This window comes from Lasioglossum baleicum, unplaced genomic scaffold (assembly GCF_051020765.1).
Source record: "Lasioglossum baleicum unplaced genomic scaffold, iyLasBale1 scaffold1435, whole genome shotgun sequence".
NCBI lineage: Eukaryota > Metazoa > Arthropoda > Insecta > Hymenoptera > Halictidae > Lasioglossum > Lasioglossum baleicum.
In genome coordinates, this window is record NW_027470494.1 from 1 (window position 1) to 12055 (window position 12055).

Consider the following 12055-nt stretch of genomic DNA (forward strand, 5'->3'; position numbering starts at 1 on the left):
TGCGCAATAACACACCCATGATAGAAAATTTATTTAAAATCGTATCTCTGTTACGCGAGAGATGGAGAGAAAGATAAACGTAAATGGAAGGAAAAGAGACCTTCGAAAAGCAACGAAATGTATGGAAAAATTTGATAAAATTAGGTAAAATTGTAAAAATAGTATGACCGAGTGATAAGAAGAAAATTCTAAAGTTATTTACGATACACGTTTATCGTAGGTGATGCTAATGAGTTAAGACTTACTCGTGAATGGGTTAATCGAAGAAATTTCATTTCAAAAGAGTATGTTAATATAAATACATCGTCGGTTAGAAAAATACGAGAATGAAGCTAAACTTTGCACTTCGAAATGTGTTCCTATTTGTGATTTCAATAGCGAAGAGGTTAAATTAATACCTAAATCAACTATCCTTTGACCGGAGATGAAAAGTTCGTTTCGGATCGTTGAATCGTGCATCGGAGGCTGAAATCAATTCGTCCGTGAACTGGAATTTCTTCGGACGTGTTATTTCGGTAAATTAACTCGCGCGTAAGTTCGTTTGCTCGTTAAAGCCTCCACCCTTCCGACGCGGACGTACTTCCGCATGGACGTGGGGGTGCTCGTTACTTTCCGCGTAAGTTTATTTCCGATGTTTCCCACGAAAACATCACGTAGCGTAATTTAATTAGCAGCCTCTGCTAAAAACGGTGATTACTCTACGCATTGCTCCATGCTAATCCTTTTGCCCCGGATCTACACGTATGCGCGCGTACACAGCCTGGCAGATTAAAATAAATCGACCTGTTACGAACATTCGTCGCCGTATGCGGGTAGTCATGGCTAACGTTTCAAATGTCGCGATATGATGAAATAAATTTAACGGTGACGCGAAATTTTAGTTATATTAGCTAATAGATTGTTAATCATTCCGAATACCTATCCCTGAAAGTCTATCCTTAAATATATTATTAATTTCAATATCTATCCTAATTAAGCAAAGTTAGGATAGAATGCACGAATTGCATAATTTTGCGTATAAATATGTTTGTAATTATAATGCAAGAATGAGACACGGTATAGGGCCCACGTAGACTTGTATATCGAAAGGGTAAATTTATTAATATAAATATTAAATATTCCGTAAGAAATTATCGGAATTCTAATCGGAAACCATCGCGATGTTAATAACGAGTTAAAGATTTGATATGGGTACTATACCCTTCAAAAATGAAATGAAAAATTATCGAAAATTCTAATGAGAAACATCGCGACGTTAACAAGGAGTTAAAGATTTAATAGGGATACTACACCGTTGAAAAATAAAAGACGATGTTCGATATTTCAGAAACAAGGGTCGACATTTGACATTTCCGGTAGCCAAGGTGTTAACAAACCCTGCTCGTTAATAAAGAGGTATAATTAGTTGCTAGCATTGTGATCGAAGGAAAGTTTCCCTCGGGTCGTGAACGTGCTTACGTAAAGAAGATTGCCGGAGTTTGTAGACCGAGATCAGCGCGAAAGTTTTTCCTTCCTATCCTCTTCCTTCCTTTCGCCCGAGCGGAATTACACAGAGAAAGAACAGAGGAACAGGGTTTTCACCCTTGTCTCGTTCAAGTTTTGCAACGGCGAATCGAAAGGTTAGCGTGGTTACCGCAACATTCCAATCGATCGACCTATTTAACATGATTATTCCACGCGGCTTCTCTCGGCTAATCTTTTTATTATTCGCCGCGAAGCTATTCGATTCTCTAGCAATTTTCATTCTCTCCCTTCGATATTCGCTCGCAAGACACCGCGAGTCGCCGACGCTTCGAATCCTTTCGTTATCCTCTGCCTCTTACAATCTCGCGATGGAAATCCATCGCTGCCCACGATGACAATCCTAATCGGTGGACGCGATCGATCACTGTAATAATCCAACGCGCACGTCACCGGACGATTAATCGCGCTAAAGGCGGCCGGGAAAACCCGGCGATCAGATAAAACAACGTCACGAAACTCTGTAAATATGGAGTTTAAGGAGAAATCGATCCTCCGGCATTGGTGTTCCGTCGCGAAACAAAGTCAGGCCTATAGGACCCCTTTACGGCCTTCCAACGATCAAATCTAAGCGTTCGAACGATAAAAATATCGAAATGTTGAACGATAAAAGTATCGGAAATTAATCTTTCGTCGCGAAACAAAGTCAGGCCTGTAGGGCCCCTTTACGACCCTCCAACGGTCAAATCCTAACTGCTCAAATGATATTGGAATTTCCAACGCACCGTATCCTCCTTTCTTTTCGTTTGGCAACTTACTGTTTATTATTTCATTGGAAAACTTTCTAGTTACGGTTTCGTTGGAAAACTATTTATAAATTTCCGATAAGGCTGTAACGAGACACGCGGGATTCGGCTAAGAAAGGGTGTACGAAAACCTCGGTTTACATGCATGCCAATTAGAGAGATCGATTCTTCGGATAGGATAAATTACGTCCCCTGGACGAGTTTGAACGACGAATCGAGATACGATATTCACCAATCTCGCCTAATCTTTTCGTCTTTCCGCTCGATTACATTTCCAACGAGCTTCGAGTAAACTTTCCGCTCGGTCGACTTCGGAAACCGTCAGAAATCGCTTTCCACGACTGTTCCACCGTGTAACAGGCTATCTTTCAACAGAATTCTCCGATTATCTCGTTAACTTTGCAATAACGGTGTAACGGGGCTCTTAACGAAGGTATAACGGAACGTTTGATCGTTTATTATTAGAGTACGCTTCCTATCGCGTAGGACGACCGGTAAATCTGATAATGGACTAAAAATAGGAGGACAATACGTATAAAATTACACGGCGTCGCGAATAATGCTGGAATTAGCAAAGGAAACGAGTGACGCGTTTTCATTAACGAAGCGGCAGATAACGCCGTTACATCACCCAATCGAACGCGTTTCCCGAGATTTCCCTTTAGTAAAATTCTCCACGTTTTGATAATTCTTTTTCGCAGCAGGGGTCTCGAGTTAATCGGGGCCTAGTTTAACGATTTTGTGATCGCTGTCCAGACTGAGTCCGGGAAAAAAAAAAGTTTGTTGTCAACGAGGCAACGAAAGACCTTTCGTGAGACCCTTCGATGTTAGTAAACGTTACTGCACGAGACTACAGATATTATTCAAATTTCCTACAAGTATTCTCTCATATTCTATAGGCCGAAAGAGTAATAGGTCGTTATGCGTAATACTCGATGATAAATTAGGAGAAATTGTATAAAACTTCCGATTTTTATTCCATTCCGGATTTTTACCGAGCATTCTGCGTAATATCTGTATCGATCGCATGCTTTACGAAATATATACACGTATACATCGAGGTCGTGTGAAATTTGGTGCTGTGAACCTTGATAGATGACTTTCAGACATTTTCTTTCCGCAAAGGAAGAGATATTTGTTACTTCTTTTAATCGTAGAACCGTAGAATTCTTGTTTTGCGCTGTCAAGTAGCGATATATAATTTTTATACATCCTGTACATCCACTAACCGTTGTCCTAAACGTATATTGCCGGCCGTTCCGAAACCGGCGCATCGTACAACGCGTACATAACCGTAAAACTAAGGAGATTTGCTGTAACTAAGTGTAACGGATATTTCGAGCCGAGGAAAATTCCAAACTAAACCCCTTGGATAAAGCCTGAACTCGCGACGATCCAACGTGGAAGCTTGCAGCTAAAAGTAATCGCAGCAAACATTTAAGTCGCCTTTGTTTATAGAAAAGGTAAAGTCACCGCGACGCAGTCAATTTCTAGACACATTTCCTTCGTTTAACAAGCGACGCGACTCAGAAATACTATCTTTGCGCGTTATTGTGCGTTATTTCGTCTCCAACTTCAAACACACCTGCCTTCGCATCGATGATAATGAAGTAAACGAATATCTTCGCAACGTTTTCGTGATTTTTCAATCGGGTCACAAGGAATGGTGAAATAAGAAATGGTAGCGAAGGTGAAACAGATCTTCCTCGAGAAGTAAATGGTATATGATAAATTTTTCATGATTTTTCAGTTGTGTCTTTACAGAATAAAGTGACACAGATCTTTCTCGAGGAGTAAATGGTAAAAATGGTGAATGGCGAGACGCGTTCCACGGGTATCACGAGACACAAAAGAGGGTAGAATTATCGAAGAGCCAACAACGAAGGAGAGAATAGTTCTCCAAGGTAAAGAAGACTCGGCAACTTTCGTCGAGCGAACCTAATAAAAGGAAATAACCCCCGGACGTCACGTTGGGCAAAGACTAACGCAATTTATCCGACGCGGTAGGCTGTTGCTCGAGTGCCGTTTCGCAAGAAAGGAAGAAAAATAATTTCAAACCTATCTCCTCCGGTCCTCTCTTTCCTCCGGGGACAGCTTTTGCGCCGTTTCTCCTCTCAGAACCGTTTGCATCGTGGCGAAACGCCGGGAAGAAAACGTCTGCCTCGCCTCGACCTCGCGGAGATACCTTCCTCCTTGTTCTCCGACTTCCTCGCAGTAATTATAATCCTCGAGCAAGTTCGCCGTCGAGCTTTCTAGCCTCGCGCCAACTGCAGGCGACCTCGCTTTTTTTCCTCGAGCATTTACCCTGTTGCTGTTCGTTAACGTCCGCCAGGGATTCTTATTTAAACTTGCCCCGTTGCAGGCAAATTCCGGAAATTTGCTCAACGAAATCACACGGTCCGATAACGCGAAACGGGAAACGTTCCTTAACGAACAATAACAAAATTGAATAAACATTTGCGCGCAAAAAGAGAGAGGGGAAAAAGAATTTTAAAATGTACAATATCTAGATTTAGTCGGGTGCGAGAGCGAAATAAGGGAAATTCGTGTAACGAGGGGACATTTCATTTGCGAAACGTCCAACCGTTTATTCGTGTCTCTGTGAATTCCTTGCAGACGGATCGTTTTAACGCGAGCGTGGTTTTACGGGGAAAACGACACTGTCCCACGATGTATTGAAGGAAAAATAGATAGGCAAAAAGCTGACGGTGTTGGACAATGCCTACGCAGAGCTTATCGCGTAGGCGTCGGACCACGCCGCGACGCTTTCACTGTTGCGCTGTCTGACCACAGACCGAGGTTTTCCCTTAGATTAAAGCCGGTCGGAAATCGGGATACACCGATGAATTCATGCAACCACGAGTGTCGAAAATGATAGGTAACTGGACGAGTGAAATTTCGTAACATTTCGATAAATAATATTTATCGAAAAAAAAATATAAGAAAAAAGAGGAAAAAAGGGGAAAAATGGTAAAATTGACACGATCTCGGAGAAAGTTTACCCTAGTAGCGGTACGAGGCTATAAGCGAAGTTAATCTTATCGTTAACACGTATCCTACGTGTTTATGACGTCGGCCAACTGTTTCGAACACGTTTCTGCGATAATGCGGGTATTCGAAACAACCGGCACGAAATCAATGCCTCTGATAGATCCTACGAACTCGCGGTGAATATCGGTCGTTCATGCGAGCAAACCGATAACGAGTTCGATTCGATATAAATCAACGGTGAAGTGGAACAAGGATAAACGGGACCTATGCAGATTTTCCAACATATAAACTAGCCACGGATCGATAACAGACGAATCGTATCCGGTGATCTATCGATCTATCGAATTTTCAAAAAGCATGGAAAAATAAATAAAATAAATAGTAGAAATATATTTTAAATAAATTTCGGCATTGGAATTTAAACAAATCGAACAATCCGGGTTAATTCTTTTGGGCTGAAACGTTTTATTAAAATTTATCAAATTTTATCACATTCTGATAAATGTAATCGAATTCGATTAAATTTTAGGTTAGGAACACCGAATAGATCGCACTTGTACGTTCCGCCGTGGTTTTACTACGCCGAAGAATCTTCAAGTGCGATCCAAGCTTGAATAGATATATATATATATATGTAAACAGTGGCATTTGTTCTTAAGTATTTTTTCTGTACAAACTTATCGATCGTTCAAGAGAGATTTCATTCTCATCCTAGCGTGTTCACCCCATCCGCGCCCTAAGCCACACTCTGTTTCACCCCAGATAAGCAATTTCCTTGCCGCGGTAGTGCCGTTTACGTACTACATTCAAACGATATGTGTCAGTGTCAAGAGCTCGTGCTGTGTACCCTACCACTATCGCAAAGTAGTTCGTTGAAACTCGCGGAAGTGATTTCGCGATAAATTCCGCAGTTTTCCATTCTAATCGAACATCGAGACACTGGTGGAGAAAATCTAGCTGGTTATGTATCTCGCGTGACGAAATGAACTATCTTAAAAGTAAAATAAATCGGTTTCGTCTCTTTCGTGACATTCTCACGACGATTCGTTTTCTCGCGAAAGAGACGTTTACCCGTAGAAGATCAGTTATTATTTATTTCATCTTACCGGTCCAAGATTGACGAATCCATTCCTGGCAGCCACGCGATCTGCAATGTGTCTCTCTGCAGGCTGCCTCATCTTCACGAGAAACGTGTTGGTGAACACCTCGGCACTGCTTACCGCGCAGAGTAGCGCGATCACCGCGAGTAGCATCGTGACAGGCCGGCGACGGACGCTGATATATCTCGCATTCGTGGGCACTGTTCTCGGTGTACGCGATGGTACTGTGATTTTCGAGCTATCAACCACTTCCACGGAAGAGGAAGCCGATGGCTTTTTCTCGGTGGTGGTAGCGACGCTAGTGGCGTTACCGACAACGTTCGTCTCACTAGTGGAGAGAATGTCGGTAGGGGTGGTGGTATAATGGTGCGAGGCGATGTATAATTTCGCCGAATCGTGCGCAACAATGTAAATGGCACGTGCTTTCCCCATGCTTGTCGCTGGCCGACTGGCTTATTACCATTTCCCCATCCGACCGCTCGACCAATCAGAGGGTGATGTGCACGATTGGTATGGCTCCCAATTGGCCAGGTATTTGTGGTGGGAACGGCCTACGCATGCGCAGTCGCTAAGCTCGTAAAATGAATCGAAGTGTTATGTATTCAAATTTTTGAAATTCAATCCGTACAAATTTATAGGTATTTCGAAAAAAAAAAAAAATATGTTACTGACCATGAATTTACATCACGTGCGCGAAGCGGAAATACTGCGATGCGCTCATTTGACGTCACATGGTGTATCGATTAAATGGCGTGTTCGAGTAATGGCACCCATCCGTTAAACATGCGCGTTGAGAATTTCTTCTAAATATTTACGTGATACGTCATTACACTATGTTATGATAATCTTATATAACTCGCTTATCCTGTTAATAATTATTTAAGGGAGTTTACCTTAGCATTTCTTGATAACCGTATTAACGTTATTGCTTTTGAATGTATCCGATTTCGCGCGATTTCCTAATGTTTCATAAAAAAGAAAAAAAAAAAAAAAAAAAAAATGCTAGTAACGTACAATATGTTATAATAAAAGATATGATTTAAAAATGCATATTGAAATAAACATACCATTATAAACATATTTACAAGGCGATTCGATATTTATTTTCATTTCTTGAACTTATTACCTAAGGCACAAAATTGGTACATATTATAATAATTATAATATTATAATCGTATAAATACATGTAAAAAACAACATAACATATTCATAGTATTTTAACATGACGATTATAATTTATGAACTGTATATTTTACATGGATATAATAATCTTTTCGAAAATAAATTAAAACTATTAACATGATTCATACTAGTTTAGATAGTACTTCAAAATTATTTCTTTATGAAGTATTTTAAAAAAATACTTTTTATTAAGTAAATGTATATTTTGACACATTTGTGATCACAGTGATATGGAGAATAGTCACATTAGCTGTAAATATAACAACATAATATTGTAAAAGATAACTTCATTAACTCCTCTGAGTGAAAGATACCAATCCATCACCTTTTCACACATTTATTCACCGAAGTTTCCGGTAGAATACCAGTCATCCTTGTATTCGTTTGCTGTAATTTTCGCTTTGCTTCGAGTTTCATCTTCGCTTCTAATCGCTTTCTTTCTATTTCTTCTGGAGTACATTGTGTAGACTGTGATTCTTTTCCTTCTTTTATACTAGATAAATTGCTAGTAGATTTGTATTTAACAATACAGTTGCCACCTTCTTTTTCGTCTAATCTGTTAAGTTTATTTACATTTTCCACACCATTAATTGATGGACGATTATTATTTTTATATGGATTCTGACCATTTATGATAGGAAATGTAGTACTTACTGATGGAGTAACCAAATTAGATTGCAATCGTTTTTCAGATTTTGATGCATTCGTTATTTTATTTTTTATATTAGCATTTTTAGTTTGATAAATACATTGATCTGATAAACTCTTTGTTTAAAGAATTTTCTGTTTTCTAAAGAATTTTTGCTAGGAAAAGCGTTTTGTATTATTTTTTTATCGTTTACAATCGCAACTTCCTCTACCAAATCATCTGTAATAAGTTCTCTCTTACTATGAGCTATTATTTTTGAAAGAAAATTGTTTGTTGTCATTTTATTAGCAACTGTATTAGAAGTATCGTGTTTGGGTACTTTTTTTAAATTTTCAGTATTATGACGTGAATTTGAAGGATTGAAATCATACTCTGACAATTTGGATAATACTTTGTCATCTTCTATACAAGTTGCTAAACAGTCATCAAAAGAATCATCCGGAAAATCTGCCATACTTTTGTCTTTTAATATTTGGTTTCCATGAGTTACATTTATGGCATTATTGTTGATAAGTTTTGAGTTTGACGTTGAAACATTTAAGGTGGAATTTACTTTATTTGAATTATTTGAATATGTTTTTACATAACCACTTGTATTGGTTGAAGAAGTTTTAGAAATACTAGAACTTTTAGAACATTCAGTAGAGGTGTTAGATGTAGTCAGATGATGAAATTCCTTTTCAGATATAGAAAATGATTCCTTTTTTTCATTTATTGTAGATAATTGCATTGTGTTATTCATTTTACCTTTACACAAGTTCAATTTTTCTTCGATTTCTTGACTACATCTTACCATTGAATCATCAATTGAATCATCAAATAATTCTTCATAATTTGTAATTTTTTTGTTATTACTATGAACAATGGGAGAATTTATTTGTGGTGTGCCCCTATTAATCACGCAATCTACAATTATGTCATCACTGTTTTCACTATCTGATTCTATCAACAATTTATTCTTACTTTCAACTTTTAAATCATTTTCATCTTCGACCGTATCATTATTAGATTTTTTGTTGTATGCTTTTCATTTTTTCACTTAAAGCTTTTAATTCAGCTGTCAGTTTCCCAATATTTTCTATATTTTCCATTTTTACTTGCTTCCTTTTAAATGGCTTTTGTAGTAAAGGAGAATTAGAGTTGCGTTTCTTTTGTAGTTGTCTGGTTCTTTGGGGGTTTCAATATGATTGTTTGATTGTTTAGGTTTATCATGAACTTTATTAACAGATGTCTGCCAATCCCAAGCAATTTCATTACCTCCATCTTGTGTACAAATCATTGAAATTGGACTGCACCGATAATCTAATTCAGGAGAATCTTCTACATCAAATACATGATCTCTCTTTTGAATTGGAGTACTGTGACCAGAAACACGTGAATCATAAGAATGTTGAGGAGAATCATTTCTTACATCAACTTTCATGCTTGTTCTTAATGAAACTGTAACAAAAAATTTACAACATTAACGGTTAATTAATGGTACTAATTTGTTATTTATATAAATTACATGAATTACCTTCTTGTACATTATTAATTTTACTATTTTCTCGTCGCACATTGCGTATTTTTGTGGACCCTTTACCTTCATTCATAATTTTTACAAGATTAAGATGCGAAATTGACACACGAGTTAATAATAAATTAAAGGTTAAATACCAGTAAAGCTGTCATATACTTTCAATGCATAAATTAATACTATTTCGAATTAATTGTCTAAGTAATTCATAATAATCATAATACTCAATTTTTTATGTTTTTGTTTAGAAATTTTTGTCTAGGCAATATTTGCGTTTCTTCTGTATATCTCAGATATAAAGAAATCGAAAGACAATAACAACTACCAAACTTCACGATTCTCTAACCCTACTATCCCTTCTTATACAAAGTGAAAATAGGTACTTTCGGTAACAGTTTTTTAATATATTCCTTTTACATTGTAAATTATTTTAAGATTAATCAATATCTTAATCAAAAGAAGAATACTGTTTTTAATATTCTATAAACCTAATTATAATAATGAGTATCTTCTTATTTATGCACAATAAAAATATAATCTCAAATGATACATTTAAATTTCCCTCAAAAATTGAATAAAGCGTCAACTTCAAATGAATGATATGTAAAATATATATATGTAGTTTCTGTCAGCAAATATCAATATTGCACATGTATAGAGTAATATCAATGTAAATATAAATATTTTATGATAATGACGAAAGAAAGCTGAAACTATTTAAACAAATTTATTCTAAGTTTACGAAATAAGAATCCAATATGAAGCCTGAATTATACAACGATATAGTGAAAACGATTCGAAAATTTCGTGGCTTATCAAAAGATTGTAAAGATGTTTTAAAAGAGAAATATAGCGAGTAAGATCATTTTATTATAGAACTATAAACACTTTGATTTAATTGTCTAATACCTAGAATATTTATTTTTCTTTCATTTAGTGTTTCAGCATATACATTATATAGCATATTATCTTTAGAAATACAACATAAAATGAAAGTTAATCATGGTAAATTATTTGGTGATAATAAGAATTATTATGATACGTAAGTATAGTATTCTTCTTCTAATGTTATAAAATATATGCATTATTAAATAATTTAAATAACAGGTACAAAAAAGCTGTGCAAAATGGGGAACCTGTTGGAATTTTATTGAAAATGGCAAAAGATATTGGTGTACCACCTGCACTATTAGCCAAAAATGTTCTTAAAAAACATTGTGGACAGTATGGTAATTTACATATGATTTAAGATATTTTATAACACGTTTGTTATTCTTAAATTATTGAAAATACTATGTACTTTTAGTTTCCCGAAATGAAGTTAATGAATTATTTAAAGATACTACTCTCATACAGGACAAGGATCTAGCATATGAGGTCTATTTGGTAATAAATCCAAAATTTACTAATAATTTAGAAATCAAATAGGCATACTATATAAGTAGTGTTGACAATGTATATAAGTACATATTGTTTTACAGTGTATATTATATGACAATGTGTATGGATCTATATCGGTTGCTATTGGATTGTATGTATTGTAATATTAAGTAAAATAGTCAGTTGTGCATATCTTTATAAATTAAATTTATAGTTCTGTAGGTCAAGAATATGAACTAAAGGTACAAAACTACTTAACTGAACGAAATCTTGCATTTCGTAATGAGGAACATTTAAGATCAAGAGGATATGATAAAACTCCAGATTTCAAGCTTGAGGTACCAATTGCAGTAAATGGATGTGTAATTAACTGGATAGAATCTAAGGCAAGATTTGGGAATAAAGAAATACATCAGAAATACATTAAAGAGCAATTTCTAAGTTACTGGAATAGGTTTGGTCCAGGGCTTGTAATTTATTGGTTTGGATTCTTGGACAATCTAAGTGAACCTAATGAAAAAAGGTTTGTTATCATGGACCATTTTCCAGAAAATATTACATACATGGATCCTACTTGTATTAAACCTACAACTTTGTAATCATAACTGGCATAATTTTGAAAGTTTTATTTCATAACAATATTAGTATTATGTGATACTCATGCAATAAGAATTATTGTTAAATATAAAATAATATTTTTGTTTATATCAGCTTATCACTATCAATTTAAAATTATTTGAAAGTTTGTTTCAAATAGCTGTCTCGTTTTTCTCCACATCCTCCCTCCTTTAACAAAATCATGACTAAGAGCATTAAAAAGAAGCGAGTTCACATTTACTGTAGGGAAGCACACGGTACATCGCACAAACAAGCTAATACGTTTATTTATATATCGAGCTGTATGTGGTCATAGGCGCCGCTACTGTCGCGATTTCAAAGCCAATGTGCAGTATCTCGTACAGCTTTCAAG

General features: G+C 36.2%; 2 protein-coding genes across 2 annotated transcripts; one reads left to right on the top strand and one right to left on the bottom strand.

Annotated features, from left to right (window-relative positions):
* Nucleotides 1–7861: 7861 nt before the first annotated feature.
* On the bottom strand, nt 7862–9781 carry LOC143220678 (uncharacterized). The gene is given in 5 exon segments (XM_076446287.1): nt 7862–8313; nt 8316–9201; nt 9203–9360; nt 9363–9629; nt 9706–9781. Coding segments are annotated over 5 exon segments (1839 nt in total).
* Nucleotides 9782–10463: 682 nt separating this feature from the next.
* Nucleotides 10464–11684, top strand: LOC143220686 (CDAN1-interacting nuclease 1-like). Its single transcript, XM_076446296.1, has 6 exons — nt 10464–10561; nt 10643–10747; nt 10813–10934; nt 11012–11091; nt 11187–11236; nt 11300–11684. Exons 1-6 carry the CDS (start codon nt 10464–10466, stop codon nt 11682–11684), a joined length of 840 nt encoding a protein of 279 aa, XP_076302411.1.
* The last annotated feature ends 371 nt before the right edge of the window (nt 11685–12055 follow it).